General features: G+C 41.1%; 1 protein-coding gene across 1 annotated transcript in view; it reads left to right on the top strand.

Moving 5' to 3' along the window:
• The window catches only part of CRYBG3 (crystallin beta-gamma domain containing 3), an 85435-nt gene that overhangs the window by 51356 nt on the left and 8149 nt on the right, over window positions 1-25930 (top strand). The window contains exons 9-19 of the mRNA XM_054653102.2: window positions 424-538; window positions 1575-1610; window positions 2306-2439; window positions 4144-4270; window positions 8002-8144; window positions 9688-9814; window positions 10786-10818; window positions 14849-14958; window positions 15458-15584; window positions 22147-22286; window positions 25559-25682. Of these exons, the coding sequence (XP_054509077.2) occupies window positions 424-538; window positions 1575-1610; window positions 2306-2439; window positions 4144-4270; window positions 8002-8144; window positions 9688-9814; window positions 10786-10818; window positions 14849-14958; window positions 15458-15584; window positions 22147-22286; window positions 25559-25682 (1216 nt within the window). The remainder of the gene's footprint in view (window positions 1-423; window positions 539-1574; window positions 1611-2305; window positions 2440-4143; window positions 4271-8001; window positions 8145-9687; window positions 9815-10785; window positions 10819-14848; window positions 14959-15457; window positions 15585-22146; window positions 22287-25558; window positions 25683-25930) is intronic.

The raw sequence follows: 25930 nt of genomic DNA, 5'->3' as shown, positions 1-25930 counted from the left end.
AATAGCTTTCCAAAGGACTGCTGTAAATAATCAAACTTTAATAACTTCCACTGAAAAAATGGCATGGGACTGATGTAAGAAGCCTTTTAATTCATAAGGTGGTAATCTTAGATAAAATTCAATGCAAACGTCTCATCCTCAGTACTGGCTTTTTTTGTATACTCATGGAGTAGCAAGCTGGCTTTTTTGAGTGAACAAATTGGTAATTTTCTTCTCTTATATTTAGCTTGGACTAAGAAAAAGTATCTGAGATCTTCCTAGCAGTGATGTTGCCAGCATATTTAAATACAGCTTTGTTTTGATGTGCCATCTCAAACATTATGTATCTCTCATGAGTACAAAAAGGAAAATAATTTTAATAAGATCTTTGTATTTGGAATGTAATTGATGAACTGATTGAGTCATTTGTCCTTACTGTTGTAGATGGCTTGCTTATTCAGACTTGAATTACAAGGGAGAGATGACAGTTTTGGAAGAATGTGATTCACCACCTGAAATTCCTTCAGCAGATATAAAATCTCTGCGTCCCTTAAGAATGGTGAGGACTTCACAATTCCCTGATAATCCCCTGTGTGCCCTCCTTTTTTTTTTATTGTTGCTTCCCCAGATGTTTTGACCTAAATTCAACTTGGGCTCTGATGTTCATTCTGGGTTAATCCTCCGTGGTGTGTTTGCTGTGGTCACTGTGACTTGTCAGGCTTCTGCACCCCCCAACATCTTCCTGGGAAACTCCTGTTGTTGAGAGGAGGTCAAATAAGACAGAAAGGCTCTTCATTTTATTGCACCCAATGCCAATTAATTAACAAAAAAACCATTCTGAAGTTTTTGATTTTATTTTTTTGGTTAGGGTCTACTGGGGATGGAAGTCCAGCTAAGGACCTTATTACCCAGTAGAATTTCTCTGCACACAAATCTGGGGAGGTGCAGCTGTTTTCTGTGTTGACAGACAGCACTTGGATCTGCGTGTGAGAGAGATGGGAAGGGGTATTACACAAATTTTACTGTGTGCATAGCAGGCCTACAGAGAGACAGTTTAAAAGCCATAAAGGAGCAAGACCTAATAGCTGTCTCTTTGGTCACTGAAGTGAGGTCAGTCTCTTATTCCCTCACAGACCATCATTCACTCACATTTCCAAAGGAGATGCATTTGTTGTATTTGCTCTTTGACCATAAACATAAATATGTCAGACTCTGTTTTTTCTCTCTCCTGCTGTTTTCTCTTTCTTCTAGTGTTGCAGCATCGTGCTATAGAAATTTGTAATGCATACAACAAAGCTTTAAAAGTTAATTTTAAAAATTGGTCAGCATCAATTAGTTTAAAAACATTTGCTTTAGAATTCTAGGCCATGAAGGGATACTTTGAAATTGCTGGCAGTCTAAGAGGTTTGTCAGTGCACTGTTTTGTTTGTAGGTCAGGTTTATATTGTCCCTGGCCTTTTGAAATCTATGGCCAGCATTGAAAGTGCTGAATATAATTGCAAAGACTTCATGCTCTGATGGTACTGTAAAACACATGTCAGAGTGGAACTTGAGGTTTAATATAAATAACTCATTTTCCTCTCATCTGTTTTTAGGGTGGACTAAAGGTGCAAATGCCAATGAATGTCAAGGTAAGCACAGAGGGCATTCAGAATAAAATATAAACACATTGGGAATATGAAATCTTCATGCAAGCTGCTTTCCTTTTGTTTAGTGTGTGATCTTTGATAACTATTCAGTGCTTGCTGCTGAAGAAAAATTCCGTAATGCTGTCAAGTTCACTTAGTGTTTGATGAGGTGTAAAAGTACCAGTAGTTTGTTTTTTCACTTACTAGGAAAGCGTGAATTTGCTATAAAATGAGTTTTTCTGACTTGACACATTAGTCACTGTAATGATAAAGGGATTGGGGGGGATTTTTCCATTTAACATACTGAGTTTTAAAAGAAAAGGAGAGGGAAGGGAGGAAGAGAACAGGAATAGATCCCTTCCATCCTAGCCCCTGTTCCAGTACAAGAGTTGTGAGTGAGACCATGATCCTTCTGTGATCTGAGGAGCTGAAAGCTGATCCAAAACTATTGCTCCTTTTTCTACAAAAACACTAATGCTTTAGGTAACTTTTAATTATACAAATACACGCATGACTTGGGTGTTTTTCTAATAAATGCTCAACAGATACAAATATTGTTAATAGCTGATCTGTGTGATTCAGCAGATAAGGAACTTGAAGGGGCTGTTAACTGCAGTCATGAAAATAACTTCAGTAAAGTACAGGAAGAGGCTTCTTGTGTTCTTTTGAAGGATTAAGCTCAACATCATCTTTTTTAGATAATAATATATGAGAAAACCCACTTTGGAGGATGGTCCAAAGAGTTTTCAGAAAACATCACTTCTGTCCCAGCACTGTTTGGTAGTGAAGAGGAGTTTCAGGAAATTGGATCACTACGTGTAATTGGTGGAGTGTGAGTATATTTCACTTTTATATTTATTTATTTTAAAATAGAGAAGCATAACTAAATGCTTAGAAGTGCTAACTAAGGGATGATTGGAGTCTTCCACAGGTGAAATGTTTTGAAAACAAGGGAGAGTGTATTTCTTTTATTAGCAGCCTACACAGCTAAATGTGTGAAAGGTGTGAAGTCAGTGTTTGCCATTTGAATGCCAATAAATTAGGCCACTTTGTTCACACAGAGCTTTAATTTGTATTGATTTATACTTCTGATAGTCTCTACTTAATTTGCTGAAATGGCCTTGGGTAGGTGTGGTCAGTCTTCAGTTTGACATTTTAATGCCTCTGAAACCTACAAACTGTTTTATTGTCTTAATGATTTTCCTCTGCCAGCTGTTGCATGTTATCTGGCATTGGGAATGTGCTGTTATTGTCATTAATTGAGGCACTGGATGGATTCTGTGTTGTCCTGCCCCTCCCTGTGTCACACACACAGAGGACGGTGTCACACCTGTGTCACGGGTGGATGCTCTGAGGTAAACTCAGCACCAGCCACCAACCCCTCATGCTGTTCCTTCACCCTTTCCCAACAGGACAGGACTGTCTGAGAGCAGGCAGGATGGTTGCTTCTTCCAAAGACTTCAGTAATAAAACATTTTCAGAAAATCTTGCTTTTGTTTCATAAGGGGTTTTCCACTTCAGCATAAGGATGGAATAACATACATCCTTTCAGGCTGCTGTCAGAATTTTATGAGCACTAAATTCAAAACTAACTTAATTGTTAATACTCAGATTATCTATTCATAAGTGCATTGTGTTTTATCTATCTGGGAAGCCTCAGATTATTAAAAATCATTGTTCTGTCTGTTGTAGCAGCTTTTATTTTTAGTGCTGTGGTAACATAAACAGCTGAATTAATGTAAACCAAATGGTACTAAAAGTAAAGCTATCCCTGCCTGCCAAATTTCACTGCCAACAGAATTTGTACAGCAATTCTAATATTTATAAGGGAGCTTTATGAAAGAAATGCTGACAAGAAAAAAGGTGGGGAAAATGCTTTTTTAAATTGACGTCCGTTAGAGATTTGAAGTTGATATGGAAACACATTCTTTTAACAGAGCCTTATTTATTTATTCAAAATATTTTGAAAATTTCTATTTGTTTACTGCTAAAACATATTTCATATACAATATGGTTTATATCTTCAATTTGCTTGTCTGTTTATATGTATACAGTTTTAGATTAAAGCAAAAAAATAAATATAAGCAGGCGAAATCTTGTTCTGCCGAAATCTGTTAATTTTGTCACCATCTCCAGCAAGGGTAGGGTCTCATCATTTATTAGCACACTGAAGAGATCCACTGCTTGTGTTTTTATCACTGAAAGCTTTGGCATCTAGCTGCATCCTGGGCTCTGTGGTACCAAATATTGCTTGGGAATGTGGCTGGCTGAGAGGAGGTACACGGAGAAGCATTACATAAATCAGCTATTGTTGGATAAAGAATCACATGGCAGGATTTTGATCCACAAAGAACACTTCATGGGTGCCTGTTGTGATTCCAAACAAGCATTGCTTTGTTCATTGGCTGGGTTTGTGATACTCATTTTAGTGTTTTTGGGGAGTTCTCTTTTCCCTTTATTTGTTAGAGAAAATCATGTGTGCAATTGTTTCGCCTTTACTGATTTGTTCTTCTCTTTTGTTGTGGGGCTGCCACAGATGGGTTGCCTATGATAAGGAACGTTACAAAGGCCATCAGTTCTTGCTGGAGGAGGGGGATTATGAGGACAGATGCTCCTGGGGGGGAAGTGACAGTGCCCTGCTCTCCTTCCGCTTCCTTCAGGCTGTAAGTACCCACATGGATTTCTCACAAATTATGCACAGCTCTGTCCATAAAAAGCAAGGTTATTCTTTGTAATGATACAGCTGCCTTGGGTTGGGGCATTCCATCTTTTTTGTTCATCCTCATTCTTTTCCTACTGTCTGAAATCTAGATGCACTAAGGAAGGAGCAGGTTCTAAACAGTCTTTGTGAAGTTCATACAAAAATTGTATCATGCAGAATTCCTTGTCTACCTGCCAGATTTTCCAAGCGCCTCACTCCTGCACCTCAAGCTATTTGAATCTCTCAAATGGAATTTTCTTAAAAGCATAACGTGCCTGAGTGTACAGAGTAGTTCTTGATTAAAACAAAAATAGCTTTTCAATGCAGCAGCTGTTGCAAGCCTTAAAACAGCATTACCCTCTGTCTGTGATTTTTCTGCCAGAAAATTTTGGCAGCAAAAATAATCATGGTAAAAAAATCCATGCTACTAAAATGTGTTTAGAGGAGGCAAGGATGAAATAATAGTAAAAACTATTTGTAAGAGACTACTATTGGAAGCAAAATTAGACTTTTTAGCAATGGGGAAACATGGGCTTAGAACTGCTTTATAATTTCCTTTGTTTTGGGTTGGGTTTTTTGTTTGTTTGTATAAGTGTTGGAAGTTTTTTTAATTCTAATGGCAACTCTGTGAGCATTAAATACAGCTGCAAAGAGTAAGTTCTTCTGAGACTAAGATTGTTCACTCTGATATTACCCAGTTTTGTAAACTCAGATTACTCATCTACTCATCTGAGGAGATGTGGTATTCCTGAGTCAGGAATTTTGTGCAAATTGAAGATGGGGATTTAAAGCAAACTCACTGTCTCAACAGTATTTTTTTTTTAATAAAAAGTTAATGTGAGCCCCAGAAGGCCATACTTAAATTCACAATTTGCAGGTTTGTTTTTCATGACAGGCACCTAGCAAAAGCTGTATTTATAAACAGAATCTATCAAAATAAAGATCAGAGAATGAATTGAATTCAAGAAAAATATCCTTCTCGAAATAATTTACTTTTAGGTTTCTGAGAAAAAAAATAGGTAAGAAGTTCCTTCAGACTGAGAAACCTCAATAGGATTTTGCATCTGCAGAATCCTATTCAATTACTGAATAATCTTAGTTTTCCTCTCTTTTCCAGCTGTATATAGGATACTTGAGCAACTTAAATTGATCTTTTTTAGATTTTTCTCTTGGCAAAGGACATAAATACAAGTTAAAATCGTGCATGTGGGTAGTAGCAAGAATGATCTTCCATGTCATGTATTTAATGTAGCTTGCACCTAAAACAGTCAGAAGGCTCAAGTCATTAACATATATCATTCACAGTCATATATCAACATGTATCATTCCACTTGGCCTATCAATATGTACAAATATTTATCTATTGATAATAGAAGAGAAAAGGAGTAATTCCCCTCAATTTGTTGCATAACTGAAGGCAACCAGCTGCTTGCCAATGGAATGAGTAATGGCCCTGGCACTGTGTTGCTTGGCTTGACCTCCCTCTGGGCAATGTGCAGCACACAGGGCAGTGCCCAGGCTGGCCATATGCTCCCTTTGTGACTTTGTATATCATACTTAAGGTCAGGATTTTAAAAATATTTTAGTACCAAACGTTCAGTTTCATGGGGACCCGGGCAAAAATCCAAACTCTGTGTGCTTGAGGCCCCTCACTGCACAGCAAATGTCCTGGCTCTTCTCCCTGAGCTCAGGAATTCTGTCAGGGGAAGGTAAAGGCTGCAATGGTCTCAGAATCCACAGGGATGTTGTTATCCCCCTCCCCAGCCACTGGTGAGGATGTGCTCAATGTGGGCACGCTGTAAGGGCTCTCAGCTTTTGGCTGGCTTGAATAATCCTGCAGTGAGCACTCTCAAGGGCTGGTGGGGGTTCAGGGGGTGTTTGGGAAGCAGAGATAAAAAGATCTTGTGGGATGGTTTTTTCCAGCTGCTGCCAGCTGCCTGTCAGCATCTGTGCTGAACACACCTGAGTCAAATGCAGAGCCCATTCCTGGGGGCAGTCAGCAGTCTGGACTGTGAGCTGCTTTGGGGGACAGTGGCATTTGCTTCTGTTCTGCAGTGTCAAATGCATTTCAAGCTGGGGTTTGCCCATGGCTCAGTGAAAGAGCAAAGTTTCTGAGTATGTTGCCTTCAGAGCGTTCCCACTAATGTTTTCAAGTTTAGAATGATCTGCCTTGGTCTGAAAGTCTTTTCTCAAAAAGTATTTTTCCTGTTGCTTCCTGTTGGAAGAGAAGTTGTAGTGGAAGTTCAGGCAGAAAAGAATGATGGCTGAATTTGAAAGATGTTTTAAATTTAATTACAACTGTGGATATATTTCAGTATTTTAAACTTAGTTAAGGAAATTACGTGTAGATTGGATCTAAGTGACTTTTTGGGTATTGTTTTGCTTTAGGACTTTTAAGAGTAGCTGATTTCCATTTGCACTAATACTGCACTAGTTTGGTTGTTCTTTCTTTTTTTTTTTTTTTCCCCCTAAAATGTAGTCTGAAGCTGCAGTTGTTCATGATGATTCTTCCAGCCCTGGCACTTTAATTTCTAGTGAATACCTGAAATAGTTGCAAGAGTTCAACAGTTTAAATAAATGAAGGAAGGAAGTGGTCAATACAGTAAGAGAACCAGTTTTACTTCAGAATTTGTTCCATCACCTTTTACTGTCCTGTAAACAGTGTAGAGAAGTTGAGCCACATCGTGTTCATTCTAAAATTGGTTTTCATTAGTCATTGTGACTGTGTCCTTTAGAAAGACATGGTGTCCTCCAAAGAGCCTGTTTGATCAGGTTCACCTGGCCAAATTAATCTAGCTGCATGCTTGCTTTGGCCTTAATTTCTAGGTGTTTTTTGATAAATCTTTTCTAAATCTTTGTTTTCTCAGTGTTTAATGTAATAATACCCATGGTGGAGTCCTCATATGTTCATGACTCTCTGTCAACCACATTATTTGCTTGACAGCAATTGTTTCTTGTTTGCAGGACTCAGATTCAATTTATAACACTGCTGAATGATTGAGAAACACTGAAATTGAGTTCCTGCTTTCTGTTAAAAGTTAAAATTGCTAACCCAAATTCAAATAATCTGAGGCTGTGCAAGTAATCTGGCCAAGAAGCTAAGCTGGCTGAAAGCACAAAGCAGTGTCACACAGCTATGTAAGAGAGAATGTGACAGTGTTAAGCAGGATTTATTTATAGCTATAGTGGATGTAACCAAAAAGTACAAACCCCTTGTGCTGGCAAGGTGATCTTGCCCAGGCTTTTCCTTTCCATAATTATTGCCATGTTGCTGGAAAGGGATGAGGAAGGAGAAGTTTATTAAAAAAATATAGTCATGGTGATGCTTGGAGTAGTTATTTGTGAGGCTTTTGGAAGATCAGTGCTAAACTTTTTTCTTCTTAACTCTTCTGCTTACCACACGGGCATCTTTGCACTCTGAGCCATCCTCAAAGAGGAAAGGATGGTGCTCAGGGGCAGCAGGCTCTTCCCCTCTTCAGTGCAAAGCCCTGAAGGCCATAGCAGATTGCCAGGCTTCAAGCTATTCCAGAACTTCAATGCCAAAACATCCCATAAAGGTCCACACCAGGGAGCCAAGTCCCTTCAAGCTCTAGGAAATGCTGCCTTTCTGCTTACAACTCTGTCCCAAAATGCTTTATGTTGTGAAGAGTCATTGAGCTGTGACTGTCCTCTAACTCCTGTGCTGCCTCTTAGGATTTCATAGAGTCTTCAGTGGCACTTTTCCAGTCTGATGATGAAGATGGGAAAGCATTTGACATCATCAATGAAGAAATCCCTGATTTGGAGCAGGCTGGATTTGGCCCCGAGACGAGGTCGATTCTTGTGAAAAGTGGAGTGTAAGTCTGCTCAAATACATGGAGCTGTTAAAGATTTCTGTGCACCTTTGGGTGCATCTCTTGACAGATTATATTCCACATGGTAAATATTTGGAGGAGAAAAGTGTTTCTTTCCATTTCCTTGGGGGAGTGGAAGGGAAATAATAATTTTTGTTTTCTGTAGCTCTCATGCCTACACCTTGATTTGGATCTAAGTGTTCTTGTTCATAGAAAAAGTTTGTGATGATCACCCAGAGTCACATTGTTCCATGGCAGTAATACTGAGAAGATATTTTAGATATATTAAGAACTGGTATAATTTTTGGGATAGGTAGAGCCTGTCCAGAAAGGATGAGATGTGCTGTGTAATAAATTTAGACTGCTGGCACTGAAAATTAATAGAACTATAAAAACTAAAACATAAAAGACATTAAGGGAAAAGAGCACTGTGAAATCATGTGGGTTTCAGACATTTAGTAGTAATTTTTAAAACGCAGTATTAATATTGTCATAACTACCCTAATGGTGATGGGGATCAGGAACTGTGAAGTGAGGAACCTGAACTGCTTATGTAGGGATGGGTGATTAGTGTCTCATGAGGATTAGGTGCAAGAATGAAAGGCTGAGACTCAGTTTAGAGAGGGGTGATACAAATGAGAGCTGCAAAATCCTGAAGGTGCTAAGACAAGATTAATGCAGTTCACAGAATCTTGCATGACAACAGTTGGGGGGAAATGCTTTACAGAACTGGAGATTGCTTTAAAGCAGATTTTGATGTGGAAGGAAAAAAGCTTTTCCTCACCAGAGGCAGTGAGTTTCTGGAACTTGCTGCTGAAGGAACTGTGGTAGCACCAGGAGGTTAAAAAAAACCACACTAGATAAATTAGTAGCAAACAGATTTGTCAGTGGATGATAGAATTTAAATGAGTAAAGACATGTCCTGTTATATCCCTAATAAAACAGTGGTGGGTGAGTAGGAGAGGAATGCACCACCAAAAGTGGGTGATTTAGAGGTGTCTTTCTAACCAGCCTCCATCTGCTTCTGCCACTGTGCAGGGATAGAAGGACCCTCTAGTTGGGAGTTTCTTTCTTCTTAAATTGCAGGAGAGAAAGCAGGCTGGGAGAAGCTTGAGCTGCCAGCTATTGTAGGCTTTTGCTTAATCTCATCAAGCCTTCCTCAGTTACTTCTCTATCTTCTTGCACCATTTTTCCTAAATCCAACTGGAAAAGCTGCAAGAAAGCCCTGTGTGGGGGATGCCAAACAGGCAAAGATTAAATTAAGAGAGATTCAAAAAGTTATCAGTTCAGTCTGTTTCCTCTGAATTTCTGAGCAGGGCATCACCTCACAATGAATTTGCTGGGAAGGCAGACACCCAAAATCTTGTGTTTGTCCAAGTGGGGAAAAGCAGAAAATCAAGTGTGTGACAATTTTGTGCCTCTCATCAGGTTTAATGTTGCACTGTCTGCCAGGTGGACATTCTGTTGTGCTTGACTTGCTGTTAATGTCATCAAACTACTGAGAAAAATGTAATGTTTTCAGTTTGATTTTTGTGTCATTCTCTAGGTGGGTGGCTTATCAGCAGAAATATTTCTGTGGAGAACAATATGTACTGGAGAAAGGGAAATACAAATGCTTCTTTGACTGGGGAGGATCTAGTAAAACCATCATGTCAATTCGACCTGTTAAGTTGGTGAGTTACCAGATTTTAAGGGAAAACCTTAAAAGAAATGAGACCTTTGGAGTTCAGAGTTTACCATAATAATTAAACAGGAGAGCCCACATTATAACAACCTGTCTATTTGCTTGGAAACAATTTAAAGACCCTCATGGAAGGCATAATGAGTCTGTTCAGGATGGAGACTTAAATGGACACTGCAGATCTTTCTTGTCTTTTGAGAAAATTATCAGGGAAACTTCATAAGAAGAATTTCCCTTTGGCAGACTGCATAGATGGAGAAAATAGCCTGGCCTGGAAAGATTAATTTGCCTTAAAACATTGTAATTGATAATGTATTTAGAAATACTTGAGAATTTATCTGGCCTGTGTTGTTACATAATAGAATTCTGTTGGGTTTTTTCCTTACTTTTCTGCAAAAATATTTGTACTAGATACAGTGAATAAAGACAGGAAATATTTTTAATCCATTATTCAATCCAAGGTAGTGCCAACTCACCCAAGCAGATTAATGCCAGCACTGTCAAAACCCTAATGCAAAACAAAGACATTCCACAGCCATAAGTATTAAATGATAATAAGTAATAAATTATAGGAATGCAAAAGGAATACTTAACCTTATTTTGAAGAGCACGTGTTGAGAGGGGTGTCTTCTGTTGGTTTTAGTTCTTTCTTTTTTTTCAAGAAACAGCCTCAAAAGTAAATGCAGAGACATTTACATGGAACATGCACATTATGGGAACTAATTAATGCTGATCCAAGTTCTCTGTGTGAAAGGCATTGAACAATCAGGCAGGTAATTGAGAGCTTACAGGCAGCTCATGGCAGAATTTGGGTAACAGAATTGTGCCAAGAGCCTCGGAAGTTTTTTCTTACCTCTGCTCATGAGTTCTTGCTTTGGAAATTTCAGGCACCTTGGCATGTCTCCTAGAATTGTAATTAATGTTGGGGTTTTCTAATGTGTGTATATGTATTTATTGTTGCAGGAGCCCCTTGGGACAAATGAGCCTCCACATTTGGTAAGTTGGCATTACATAACAGTCTCTAGTACTAAACAACACTTAACAATTAATGTTGAATGCCTTGCTTCAGGTGATATCTCAGTAATTTCTGGTGATACTTCAGTATTGTCACCTTGATACAGCAGATCAGTGATGGAGGAAACTGGTAGATAGATAAAAGTAAAGTCTGGTAAGTGTTCTGCTCTTTGCTTTATTCTGAATCATACCCTTTAGTATTCTATCCCCAAAAATGCAAGCAGTCCTATATTTTTGAGTGACTTTGGATCTCTATAGCTATTGATTTTCCTCTTCTGTCCCTCTTGTTTCTGGAAACTCACCATCCCATCCAGTCATCCTTCTCTTTATGGCAGATTTTCTTTCCATTATTTTGCATTGCATCCAGTTTGTCACTCCTGTGTTTATGTGTGAGGTGAAGATGAAAATATAAACTGCAGAAAACTGAACTGCACATTTCAAACCTGCAAATACATCAACACCTGGAAGTTGGGTTTTTTATTTTAGATGCTGATAGTTCTGCTTTCCAACCTCTTCCAAGCAGGTAGATCTGCTACTTAAGGTTCCCTTTTTGTTACAGTAACATCAGAGCTTGACTGGACACATCCTGATCATGATAAATCTGTGATAAATCTATGATATATTCTCACAGTTTCCCTGAAAGTTCTGTCCTACTTGGTGTTAACTTACTAAGAGAAAGCAGTCCCTATAATTCACTCTGAGTCTCAAAAATGATTTAGTTTAGGGTCTTACACTCTGGTCCTTACCTTACAGGGTTATATTCTATTAATGGACCTTTGAATTATCTTTCTGAAACACAGCCCTGCTCAGTGTTCATCACCATGTGTGCTCTGTGTTCCCTGCAATGTTCTGTCCCAGCAGGGCTCTTCCCTCATCCAGCATGAGTTGTTTGGTTGCTCTTTTTCTGTCCTGCTAGCATGGGTGATGATCTGAGTGATTTTATTGCTCTCTCTGACATGCTTTTAATTAAGCAAATTTGGGAAAATTTATTTCAAGAAACATGACATTTTCAGACAAAAGATATTTTAGAGCTCTGTGGTTCTGTTTCAGCACACTTAAGTACTTTGTCATCTGGACACAATTTCTCTCTTTCTTGCTTGGATGGGAAATGTTGTGCATTGTGTTACTTAGCAGGTGGACCACACCCTCCTTTTTCTCCAGTTCTACCATTTTATGATTAACCCAGGACTACAGGAAATGTTTCCTGTCTGAAGACATAATTGGTGTATTATTTTAGCCCTAAACACTGACTTCCTGCCCAGCCTATTCACATGGCAGCTTGCAGCCAAATCCAAAGACTTGCAAGTATGCTCACCAGAGGGCCTTGGTAAATGATACCTGATAAAATAACTGACTCAGATAAAACTGGGGGGGTCTAAACCATTGAAGATAATTTTATTTTCATCTCAAAGTCTTATATTTTTTCAGGATCTCTCAAAATCTATTCTTTGAGTGTATTATTCCAGTGTTGCAGACCTTTAAGATCAGTTCAAACCATTGAAGTTCAATAAGTTGTGCTTTACAAGCTTTTTTATTTCCAGAAACATGAAAGAACTTGTGTGTGTGTATATGCACAGACACCTTTAAATATTGGCATGTACTGGATTGTATTTTGCCTCTTGTGGTATTTAATAACAGTCTTAACAACATTTGTGAAAAAAATATTATCCTGACTTACCACAATCCTGGTTTTCGTAGGATTCTGCCTTGGGGCTAGGGAGGAAAGAACATATTTCGTATCACTACAGTTCTTAGAGGAGGGGAGATATTTTGAGTAATATTTAATGGGAAAACATTTAATCACTTAGGATAAGTAAAAGACAGGCCCTTAGATAAATATCAAGAATTTCAAATTCAGAATAAAATAAAAGATTTCTATGTGAAAACCAGTCTCTTAGTTTGGAACTTCTAAGAATGGTGCATATGAGCTGCAAATCCCTAAACATCCTGATGTTTGACCCTTGAGTAAGTCATATATTGGGTATTTTGAATTATTATACATTCTCCCACCTTTAATAAGCATATGTCTGAACTAAGGGAGCTGTTTGCACTGTCTATAGGAGCGTGTCTTTTTTTCATTTGTGTTCTTATCAGAAATTGAAAAGCAGCAAAATTTTCTTACATCTCTGAATTACTCCCCTGACCTTTTCTGCCTGCCAAGCTTCCTAATAAACCAACCACACAGAGTGTAAGAAATCACCAACTCTGCAAAGCCATTCATTTCATTTATTAAAATAAAGCTTTGCTCAGCAAGAACAAAGCCTCTTTCAACAGCAGGTGACTTGCAGAGATGATGTAGGAAACAGAGATAATTGCTGTGCAACCCTGCATTTGTACTTTAATATTCTGTCCTTTGGCTTTTTGGGAAGCAAAACCTCACACATTAATGTCAGACCCTGACAAAGTGGAGATGGCTGCAGTTGGAGTCTAATTGCAGTGTTTGCACTGAGGAATCACTGCTCCACCCCAACTTCTGTCAAATTAACACCCTCATTCATTACTAGATAAATTCTGTGTTAAAATGAGTTCGTGAATCTTTTTTAAAAGCCTTGCACAGCACGTCGCCTATGAAAGAAAGGCAGTGTGTATGTATATATATTCCCTTTTGTAAAGAGCTTGGAGAGGAGTGGGTAGAAAATACAGTGTAATTACAGCTTAAATAGGTGCTTTGTGACATAGCAGTGCAGTTGTATTTACAGAAAAGTCAATTACACTTTATTCATTTTATTGTAGCTGATCCTTGCTCTCCAATTAATGCTCACAGCCTGCAAGGCCAGCTTAAGCCTTTCTTGTTCTTTCTAACAGGAAACATTCATTTCTTTTAAAAACATAGACTGAACTTTTCCATAAAATCATTTGCTGACACTTGTGTTTGGCCTTCTCACTCTCTGCTGGCAAAAGCACTTGATTTCTTTTCTTTGGCAGGAAGCTTGGTCAATTTGGGGCATGAAGGGGGAAGTAGCTCTTGCAACAGCCATCGTGTTTTTCTTCCATTACAGAATATGAGCTGTTCTCTTGATACACTTCAATTTTTCATTCTTTTCCGGCCTCTCTTTCAGGCTTTCAAATGAAATTCATCTCAGTTACACAGTGACAGCCCAAGGGTACAGAATTCTGGGTGTCTTTGCTATAGATCATAGCCTACATCATACCAGGGTTTCTTTTTGTTTTGGTGGGGGCTTTAGGGTTTTTTTGTGTGTGTTTTTTTTAGTTTAGGTTTGTTTTGGGGTTTTTTTGGGGGGTGGGTTTGTTCATTTGGGCTTTTTGTTTATTTGTCTAGGGGAGGTTGGTTTTTTGGGAGGTTGATTGGGGGTTTTTGTCTGTTTGTTTGGCTTTTTCTATTTTACTTTTGCTGCAACATTTTGAGCCTTCTTGCTTTTTAGGGATGAACTGATCACATCTTACTGATGGGGTGTGGTTCACTGTGACTTGCAGTGCTTTACCATGACATACAAAAGCAGCCTGGCTGAACCTCAGAGGTCCCCAGTTCCCCCAGAAATCCTCCTGCCTGTTCTCAAATGAAAAGCCACTTGCCACCACTGTGATCACAGAAGATTTCAGGGCACTTTTGTCAATAGCAGCTCTGTGTCTTTGACCAGCATGTCCCAATCCTGCTTTGAGCACTGGATTGCTGAGCTGTAGTGAGAGTTAAGCTGCAGTTCAGGGGGACTTTGAGTGGATGATAACAGCCTTGAGTCCTACTCTTCTTATTTGTGCCTCTCCTGCTGCAGTTGAACTTAATTGAACTTACACTTGATAACTCTGCCTGCCTTAGCACCACTGGGAAGCCTCCTGTGCCAGCCCAGAGATGACAAAATACTTGATATGTTTCTAAAAATAAAGCAGCTGTAGAAAATGTAAGAGATTCTTTGAATGACAATTCATTCAGTTAATTGTATCTTTGTGAATTGAATGGATACTTCTCTGAGAGTACAGCTTTCTCTGTTGACATTAATGATAATGCATTCATTTTCCTTCTAGTCATTGTTTTTGTTTTGTTTTGTTCTTGTAGCTCAAAGCTTTCAGTAATACACATTTCCAAGGAGCATGTGTAGATTTCACAGCAGAAGTTTCTGATTTTACATCATTCATACCATGTTCTTTTAAGGTTCTCCGGGGATGGTAAGTGTTTGTTGTTTTACATGCCATCATTTTCAGTATTATGAATTTTTTTTTTCAAATGTTACAAAATTTCAGGCAGCAGAAAGCACATAACACATGCCCATCATCTTCCATCATGTCTTAGACACTTTGTCCTGCAAAGCATCTCAGTAACTCTCATCCTGCCCTTGGTTTGGGTAGTGTGCATTTTGCTCTCCCTGGGGAAGGCTTGCACAGCTACCATGACTCTTTTTTTAACTCCAGTTAGAATTTATTACAGATTTTTAGAACTTTGGTACAGTGGAAGTGTCTGAATTCCATTCAGCGTCGTTTGACTCTGGAACTGAGGTTTCTGTACCACACAATTTGATTTTGCTGCATAGCCTTTCAAGTCACTTTACTTAAAGCTTGACAAGAACAAAGAGAATTTTTTATTCCTTTTGTTCTCAGCAAGTATTAATCTTGAAAAAAACATGCTGTAAATAAGCAGCTTATCGTTTTTGTTCCATTATTCTTGCAGTTGGCTCCTATGTTACAAAGGGGAAACCACTGACAATCACTGTGTGCTGGAAGAAGGCCTCTATGTTGACCTCAGTTCCTGTGGCTGCCCAACTGCTACAATCAAATCCCTCAAGCCTATTCAATACGTAAGACTTTATTGGGGGAAAAAAAATAACATTTCAGAGCTCTTTTCCCTGTCAGATGTATGAAGTGAGTACTTGCCCTAAACAACCTCCCAGTCAGGGAAAAGAGTGAGGTTTGTTTTCTTGGCTCATGGGATTTTTTGGGCTGGGAACAGATCAGGTTGTGTGCACACTTGCACGAGGTCACTTGTAGCTACTCTTGGGTGTTCTGGGTTTAAAGTTGTTTTCTTTTTTACAAGTGAGACACGAGATCCTGCATGGCCAGGGGGTTGGACAGGAATGCATTTTGCCCTCTAGAACAAGAGATACAACCTTTTATACATCCCACTGTAATCCTGCACACAGGACATACAAATCTGCATTCTTGATGTGATGTCTGTGCCTTGCTTCCACATCTTGATCTGCTCTTATGCAGGAGCATCAAAGATGAGCTGTAAAACACTTGGTAAAAGAGAAGCAAGTGGCTTCTCTGCCCTCTTCTCTCTGGCACTGGCCACCAGCTTCTCCAGAACTCTTCCTCCTTCCCTGATCACAGGGCAAAAACTCAGCTCATGTGGTGTGTGTCCTTCAATGCAACTCCTATGGAGCTAGACTTGTGGGATTACTCAGTTCAGCTTTTTCACATATGAAGTCCTTTTTACCATTTGTGAATAGCTTTTAAAAAGAAAAGCAAAAAAACCCAACCAACCAAATGAGAAAAAGCCCCCCAAAAACCCCCAAACCCCAAGCAAATACAAATGCCAAACCCATGGGTGTGGTGGGAAGGATGTACAACTCAAATTTGAGAGCTGGACTTTTCACTAGACTGTACAGATACAGAGACTTCCCACCTGCTGAGAGCCTGGGTTTTAGATTGAAGTTCTCCTTTTCAAGTTAGGCTTTTGGACTCTGCTGTGCCAAATCCAAGTGAAGTTTTGACAACAGATAATAGTAGGCCTCATCCCAATCCCCCTGCCTGTAATCTCACAGGGAAGCAAATATGAAGTTTGGCATGGTAGGAGACTGCTGGCAGCCCTTGTTTCCCAAGGGCCAGGCCCTGGAAGGAGTTTGTTTGGCAGGCTGTGTGTGGGGAGCTCGCACACATCCATCTTCCTCTGCTTTTGCACCTCTTAGTTTGGTTCTTCTCTTGCCAATAGTAGTCCTTGTATTTCACAAATTCAAGGCATAAAATGCCACTGATCTCTACCTGTTTGTCCTCAGAGCCCCCAGGGCAGTGCTGGGGACCCTGGTGTGGCACAGACGTGACCCAGAGCACGCAGCAGGTCACGGCCAGGAGCAGCCACAGTCAATTCTGAGCATTGTCCACAGTTCTTGGAACAGAGCCCCTTGTATTACAGCATATTTCTGTGAGCTCATTCCAGAGAGGAGCAAGCCTGTTCCACGTGGGATTGTTGTGTAGCTGTATTGAATTCATCTGTGGTGTTGGGAACCCCTTCCATTCTTCAGCTTTGAATACCAGCCTCGTTTCAGAACTAAGGTGTGTCCCCTGGTAGCTTATGTGCAAGAAGGAGAACTTTTAACCCTGACACCAAGCCCTGGATGTGCATTGTCCCTGCTCTCCTTTCAGGGAGATGTAATTGCTGCAAGTGGAACTGTGCAGGAGTCCCACGCTGGGAACATTCCATTTGTTCTATAGAAAGTGCAGCTTTGATGGGAACAAACTATTCGCAAACAGATATAACAACTGCACTAAATGAAAAAAAAGAGGTTGGGTTGTTTTTTTTTTTCTATTTAGGAAAGTAAACTTTTGATTTTTAGTTTGAAAACTTCCAAAAATGTAATTTGTTTAAGAGCTTAATTGCATAACAAAATGAAAATTTTCCTTCTAAATCACTGAGTTGATCCAACAAAATCAGAAAAAAAACCCCAAAACTTTAGAAGCAGTGCAGAATTATTTGGATAAGAAAATGCGCTCACAGTAGTGATACTTAGATGATTTCTCTGCAGTGACAGTATTTTAGGTAGGTTAATTTTTATTCTAGCTCTTAGCTCTTGGAGGGATGTTTTATGTGTTGTCTGGTGAAAAGTGAGGTTGTCAGCATTTAAGTACATTTTTAAGTATGGCATGCTGCTCTCACACCCTCTACACATACATTTCACAGGAAATTCAAGTTAATATGGTTCCACTTTGGTTATTTCCCCATTTATTGTGCACTGGCATCATGGAGGAATTCAGCACATCTTTGCAACCAGTTCCCTCTGTTCCTGAAGTTTCCTCTCTCCCATGACACCTTATTCTCCAAAGTGTGTAATACTCAAACCAAATCTTTAGGAGGCCCTAGCTGTGCTTTTTTCCTGTTGTTCCATTTTGCTCAAATACAGGTTGGACTGTTTCATCATCCTTAGAGCATTTAGGGAAAGCTGTGGAGTAACAGGAGGGTACAAAGAAGGAACAACTGACACTGATGCCATTTGCCTCTCATCATCTCCTTTCATCTAAAAATCCCGAAGCACTCTTCCAGCAAAGCTTGTTGATGAAATGTGCTGTTGTATTGTTGTTAACAGCCCTCCTGCAGGCAGGTCAAAGCCTAGCACAGGTTCAGGGCTGCTGCAGAGATGCAGGTTTCTGTGCCTGCATCAGCAAAAACTTGCTTTTTGCACTGCTATGGATTCATGGAAAGGAAATGTGGGCCCTTGCCCAGCTGCAAGAGAGAAGATGGAGGCAGCTGGGCCATGGTTGCTTATTGGGGCATTTGTCCAGTGTTTGCTGCTTGAGGAGGTTAATCTTTTGGGATAGATAATCTTGCAATGAGGAGTTCAGCTCTGGTGCTGTCTTTTCTCACGTGTGTTGTTTTGACAAACTCCCTGTCATATTTGTGTGATTTACATGGACAGCAATGCCCAGGATGCTTGCAATGAGCAATTGGCTTTCCTTCTAAAGTGTTACCTTCAACCTGTAAATTAATAGTCTCCTAGTTTCTGAAGCAAAATAATGAGATCCAGTTTGTAGGTTGTGCAATGCTTTTTTTTGTTTGGTTGGGTTTTTTTCCTCTTCTGAGGCATTTATTCTTGCTCTGATCAATCGTGATAATCCTTGTATTTCTATATTATCTTCTCTAAGTTAAATACAGGTGTTAACTAATCTCCCCAGCATTCCTGTGAGGCAAATAAAGAAATCAGATACAAGAACTACCTGCAGTTTCCCAGGGCCAGGCACTGAGTCACTCTGTGTGGCTGGGAGTGGACCATGGACATTGCATTGTCCAGGCACCCATCCCACACTGGAGGGAGCAGCCAGGCAGGAGCAGCTCCGGCAAAGGCACTTGTGAGTGAGGAGCTGGCCAAGCCTGGAGAGTAAAGATTTTCCCAAGGATGGTGTAACACAGCTCTGGAGGCTCCCCCACTTCAGACTCTGGTCAATGCTCTTTGCAAAGCAGCAGCTCAGCACCAATGGCCACTGCACCAACCCTTGTTATAGCTGGGTTACACTCAGCCTTTGCTCTGGCCCTTTGCCTTTCTCCCTTTGCCTTTCTTAGGCTTTCCCTAAATCAAAGTTTGCAAAACCTAAGTTGGCAAAAAAAAAAAAGTGTTAGGGAAAATATGTTTTTTTGAAAAGGGATGAGCCCTTTTCAAAAGGCCTTTATTAGTAAAAATTCTCACAACTTTTCTAATGGAAAAATTATCCCTAGCTAAAACTATGCTTTTTGCTCTAAGCATGTGTGCAAATTCACCTGTGCACTTGGGTTTCAGTTCTAGTGCCCTCTGGTCATCTTCTTTGTGTCTGTACACTACTGAGGAAGCTCATCTTGCACTGGTCCTTGTTTCATCTCAAACACTTCATGCTTCTGTTGTGGGATTTTCCCTGAACCAGTGAAGGATAAAAATCTCTTTGGAATTGTGAAAAATTGTGTTGCACAGCTTCACTGAAAGCAAAGTAAAAGTCAGTGAGGGGGAAGTCTGAGCTGAGTTGAACTGTGCAAGAGATTTTTGGTGTGTTGATTTTTACTGTTGATTTTCCATGGTTTAGCTGTGTCATTTTCATTGCACCGTGTGCTCTGTTAGCCACAGAACACCACACCTGTTAAGTAAAGTATATCAGTGTATTTAACAGTTCACAAGGCTGCTCATATCTTGAAATGCTATGTAAATATAGTTTTCCTTAATCACTGGCCTCTTGAATACAATAAATCCCTTCAAGTTTCCCTCTGGACAGTTGCATGAAAAATCAGGACAATCAAAACCTCTTAAAATGTTATTGGTGCTGGTTTAAGCAAAGGCAGTCAGTTCCTTTGTACATAAAAACTGTCAAGAAATTTGATGTTAAGAAATTCTGTAGTGGTTTGTTATTCTCACAGTTAGCAAGCTTTTCCCAAAGCATGGCATTTCAGGTATTTTCCTTGAAATAACTGAAAAGAAGCTAAAGTAATGCTGACCTAGACATGGGAATGGGTAAATATAGATGTCTTTGTCTCACCTTTCAGGTGAAAATGTTCCTCAGCATTCTGCAAGAAAGGCTGGGAACAAGATGCTTCCCAGCCTAACAGCATAGCCCCAAACCTTGTTTTTCACTGTTCCCAGTTTCCATGGAGCTGTGAAAACAAAGTCAGAGAAAAAAGCCAGGCCAAAGTCACTGCTGCCAGCTGTTGGCCCAGAGGGAATGCAGAAGGTGAGGAATCAGTGCAGTGCTCTATATATGGCTGTGGAGCAGGAGAGCTCAGGGCTTGGCACAGCAGCCTGGTTTCTTTCTGGACTTCATCTCTGCTGAGATCCCCCTGGGACAGAGGGATCAGAGCCATCACTGGCGTGTGTCAGGGACTCTGAGCAGCTGGACAGGGAGTTCTCAGAGCTCTCAGTCCAAACAGTCACAACCACAGCAGAGCTGGAATCATTTTAATTGACTCCAGCAGTTTGCTGTTGTGGTTCCTGGTGTATAAATGGATATCCTGGCTCAGGTGACTTGTCCATCTGGTACAGCAGCCTTGTCTCTTAACATCCTCAGTGTTGCAACAGCAGGATCAATATTTAGGTTTGGGCAGTAATGTCCAGCACCATAAATGGTGTTTCTCATGGTCAGCAATGCACTTGTGAAAATTGTTGGGCCTGTTCTGGACATGACTTCTGGTGTCCACTCAGGTGAAAGGCAGTGCCAGGGCTCTTGCAAGCAGGAGTGTGATGATTGTGCCTGGCTGAGCAAAGCAGCCCCAGGAGTAGCTGCCTGCTCTAGGCCTGCTGCTCTGGCTTTCAGAGTGAGCCTTTAGCCTCCCACTGTAAATCTGATCCACCCCATCCAGCAGAAGGCACTTGGGAAGAGCTGACATTCCAAAATAACCTTACAGGTTTTGGTCCCTTTCTGGTGTGTAACATTAGATTTTGGGAGCACAGTAGGGTTTAAAAATCTCTCTGAGTGGATGATCCCAAGCTCTTCCTCAGAATGTCTCGGTGAGCTCTGTGTCCCTGCAGTGTTGCATGACTGGGGCTGTCCCTGCACTGGCTGGCAGAGGAAGGCAGATTCTGACCAACCAGCTGCATACCAACTGCACTGAGTCAGTGTCAAGCACATTCATATGTCCTGACACACCCCTGAGCTTTTCAGAGACAGTTCCCTACACTCCATGTGCCTCTTCAAACATGAAAATTAATTTCCCTTAATTGCTCAGTGCCTGTGTAAATTTTAATTCAAGACTTTGTTTCATTTATTTCACCTGAGGCCATGTCTTTGCTGCAAGAGAAATCCCAGATTTTGCCTGAGCCAGCTATCTCAGGGTAACATCTCCTAAAAGAAGGTGCCTTTCCTGGAGAGGCAGCTCACTGAGTTAGTCAGACCTGTTCCCTCTTCCTTTCCAGGTGTAAACTGCAAGTACTTTTACTTCTGGTTTTAGGTTAAAAATCCTGAAGCATTGTGCAAGTGTTCCTTGTACTAAGGCATAGAATTTGTGTATTTAAATCTGCGTCCTCTGTTTTTCTGCTGGTCTTATAGCTGCACCACATTTTTATGCAAACCGATCTTTTTATTTGCTTTCAGCCGTAGAAAAGGGCATTAAGTGAAAAATGTTTCAATTCTACATGAGATTATAGAATTGACTTCTTATGCTCTTTCAAGATTGACAGAAAAAATAGGAATATCTGTTAAAAACATTGAGAACCTTTTAGTTGACATTTCTGACCTTTTACAATTTGTAGCTACTTGAAATGTTTGCAGTAAACTACAGCTAATTGAAGTCTGTGGACAGTAGACTTTGATTTGACTCACTATTTTAGATGCATGTTCCATCCATAAGTAAATAAAGTGGATTTTTAAAAAGCAATCAAGGCCCTAATGATACAAATCGGATCAAAATGAGTTTTTCTAAGCAGAGGCCTCTGCATCACTTGGTGACTCTGTGCCTGGCCTGTGTCACTAGGGCACTACACTGATGACAAAGCCACTGATAAATGCAGTTTGTTTCAGCTCTGTGTCCTGTGGGGTTTTCCCTTGTTGTTCCATTTGCTGAGGGAGCACAAACTAACCCAAAAGCATTGTAGGAAATTCAACTGAAATGGGCCAGCAGGCATCATATCTACCACTGAAGTTGTACTATTCCCACTAAAACTCTGCACTTTTTTTTCCTCCTTCCTCCTGCCCCAGGTTTTTGCTGAGCCTTCCATCAGCCTGTTCAGCCTGGAATGCTGCAAGGGCAGAGAGCTGCACTTCAGTGAAGCAGTCAATTCTGTTCTGAACGAGGACCTTCATTTTTACACCCAGTCTGTGTGGGTGAGAAGTGGATTGTAAGTATGGAAGAAATATCCCTGTCAGTTTTGCACTGTAGGAGCTAACGTTGTCTCATGATTATTGCCTTGTTCATAGGATGGTTTACATTCTTAACTTCTATTCTGAGGCACAGACTTTACAAGGCAGGTAGTGTAAACTTGGAGTGCCTTTATTAACAGGCTGTAAAATGCCAGCTATGAACTGCAGTGATTTAAACTACTGCAGTGGCTCAGGGAAGCTTGATGTGCTGACTGGCTGCCAGAGAAGCAGCAGCTCCCAAGGGGAGCTCAGAGTGGATCTGACAGCTGGAACAGTTATTTGCTTCTGTTATTAGTTTAACCCTTCTCCAGGAGTGTGAATGTACACCCAGGTTCTTCTGTGAAAACATTTTACATCTGCAGCAGTGACCTTCTAACCTCTTCCATGTCTCTCCCTTTCACCTTTTGGAAGAGCTCCCAAGTGTTCTGTTTTCAGCCAGGTTTTCAGCCTCCACACCCACAGCAGCAACAAATAACTTGCAACTGAGAGTGGCTGGAAACTGCTGTTCTCCTAATGGGACACACATTTCCTATGTTTATGTTTGACCTTTCCCCACCTTTTCCACATGGGCAAGGCTGTAATTTTCTTGAGAGAATAGTGAACATAAGCTTCCCAAACAGAGCTTTGCCAGTTCACAGCAATTCCCAATTGTGCCACTTCCAGCCTGAGCCTTTGCTGAAAATACAGAAGTGTGTGTTGTCTGGAAATTCAATCCCTTTCCCCAGCAGTTGGCTGAAGGAAGGGTGATGGCCTTGGGACCCCGTGGCAAGAAAGCACAGGAGAGTGAGTGCAAGAGGCCAGCCCCTCCTGCATCTTTCTGCTCTTTTTTGGGTGTCCAAGCCAGGTTAGCTGCCTCCCTGTCTCTGGGATAAGTTCAGGGCAGAAAGGCTGGGTTTCCTCTGAGATTTTTCAATGCTTCCTAGGAAAGAGAGTAAAGATTTTCCCAAGGATGGTGTAACACAGCTCTGGAGGCTCCCCCACTTCAGACTCTGGTCAATGCTCTTTGCAAAGCAGCAGCTCAGCACCAATGGCCACTGCACCATCCCTTGTTATAGCTGGGTTACACTCAACCTTTGCTCTGGCCCTTTCCCTTTCTCCCTTTGCCTTTCTTAGGCTTTCCCTAAATCAAAGTTTGCAAAACCTAAGTTGGCAAAAAAAAAAAAGTGTTAGGGAAAATATGTTTTTTTGAAAAGGGATGAGCCCTTTTCAAAAGGGCTTTATTAGTAAAAATTCTCACAACTTTCATAATAGAAGAATAATCCATAGCTAAAACTATGCTTTTTGCTCTTAGCATGTGTGCAAATTCACCTGTGCACTTGGGTTTCAGTTCTAGTGCCCTCTGGTCATCTTCTTTGTGTCTGTACACTACTGAGGAAGCTCATCTTGCACTGATCCTTGTTTAATCTCAAACACTTCATGCTTCTGTTGTGGGATTTTCCCTGAACTGGTGAAGCAGAAAAATCTGTTCTGAATTGTGAAAAATTGTGTTGCACAGCTTCACTGAAAGCAAAGTAAAAGTCAGTGAGGGGGAAGTCTGAGCTGAGTTGAACTGTGCAAGAGATTTTTGGTGTGTTGATTTTTACTGTTGATTTTCCATGGTTTAGCTGTGTCATTTTCATTGCACCGTGTGCTCTGTTAGCCACAGAACACCACACCTGTTAAGTAAAGTATATCAGTGTATTTAACAGTTCACAGGAGACTTCCACAGCCTGTCCCCATCCCACACAGCACACAGGTAGCATAAAGGCAGAGGGTGTCAGGTGATTGTGGGATGTTCTAGAGGGTTTGCTTGCCTTATCTGGGATTCAGAGTTCAGGAAGGCAGGTTTAGAGGCTTTTTTGGCTCCTGGTCCCAAAGCCTGCTGTCAGCTTTGGGCAAATAGCAAAGATTTAAATGTAAATGCTCCTATGGCATCCTGCTGCCAGGCTTAGGTAAAAGGCTCCTTCCTGCACCAACTGGCCACCTCAGCAAGGCACAAACCCGGAATCTGCCCTGGCACAGGGTGCTGGGGCTCTCTGAGGTGTGGGAGAGGTGGCACAGCCTGTGTGAGAGCAGAGATGGGGTTTGCCTGTGTCACTGAATGCCAGGAGGCCAACCTGGATTCAGAGGGTGATCACTGTAAGTCTTTCCCCTCTGTTCCCTGTAAATGTCTGCTTTGGAACTGTGTTCCACAGGAGACTGTTCATGCTCCAAGAGTAATGTTAACAGTGAATTCTCAGTGACTTGACAGAAACCATTGCAAGGGGAAAAAAAGCCAGGAATGTGTTCAGAGTATAAGGAAGACACAGGAGTGCACAGGCTGCCCTAAATACCTGTTAGTCAGGAGGTGTGGACTTGGTTTGAAGAAACAGGGACCCAGCCTCATTGCCAGGCAACTCTCAGCTGGCACAGTTGAGCCTCCATGGAGCCCTGAGCAGCTCTGGCTCTCAGTTTCTCTGAGCTGTGGGCACTGGGCAAAAGCAGTTCCAGGGGCTGTGAGGCTGTGGGTGTTTTCTCAGTGACTCAGAGCATGGCCATCCCTCATGCTCCTGGCAGCTGACCTGTGCAACAGGTAACCTGGGAAACCAGCACTTGCTTTGTGCTCAGAGGAGTTAATGAGTCAGGCATTCAGGAGTCCCTGTCCACACAGCAATGTGCTATTGATACAAACAGAAGGGATCTGTGCTCCTGAGGCTGCCTTTGTGAGCAGCATTCACTGAGCAGATGCCCAGATAACAAGGGGTCTGTATGAGCCACTGCTTTAACTGGGTGTTACAGGACTCAGCCACGTCCATGGTGTATTCATGACAGGAAAATCTGCTGCAGCAGGCTGTGGGGTTTGGAGTGAATACCTGTAATGTGGTTTCAGACAAGTGGAACTGTATAAAAAGCTTTAACTGTAACAAAAAATTATGAGATCCTCTCATTATTAATATGCACAACCAGGCAAAGCTGCAGGTTTCCTAGTGGCTCCCTAGTTTCCTAACACAGGCCTGCTGAAACCAGCATTATTCCCATCTGGGCTCATGCAGAGGTTCTCCTTTTTGTGGGGGGAAAAGGGGAGATGGGAAGTGTAGTTTATAAATTTTAGGCAGACAGACAGAAAACAGGTCTGAATTTCAACAGAAAGTAGTCATCCCACTGAAATGGATGGCATTTGCAGCACACAAAGAGAGGCATCACTGTGGAGAGCTTTGGGGGCTTCCAAGAGCCCAGTTTAGTTTTGCTGTGTATAACAAGTGCTTTTTCATGTTCTGTTTTGTGTATCCAGGTGGATTGCCTACGAGGGATGCAATTTTTTAGGCAAGCAGATTCTGCTGGAGCCCAGGGAGATTTCAAACTGGAGTGAACACAGTGGCTGGAAAGTGATTGGCTCCCTTCGTCCTGTGAAGCAGGTACTGGAAGACTGAGTGAGGAAAAGGGTTTTTTATGGACAGGGGTTTGTGCAGAGGTATCAGCACATTGGGGTGTGTTGTACTCCTTAAATCAGGCCTAATGATGACAGCCAGAAGGACCCACTGAAGATTGCTGAAGCAGAAAATGCCTCTTGTAGCAGTTACTGAGATCTGTGTTAGGTTCCTAAAGGGAAATAATTTCCAGTTCCTTGGTGCCAAGTTTTGTTTTTCTGAATTGCATGTTCTGT

The sequence above is a fragment of the Agelaius phoeniceus genome, chromosome 2 (genome assembly GCF_051311805.1).
Source record: "Agelaius phoeniceus isolate bAgePho1 chromosome 2, bAgePho1.hap1, whole genome shotgun sequence".
Lineage (NCBI taxonomy): Eukaryota > Metazoa > Chordata > Aves > Passeriformes > Icteridae > Agelaius > Agelaius phoeniceus.
Note: the sequence above shows the minus strand (reverse complement) of the source record. Positions and strands in the feature narration are given on the sequence as shown.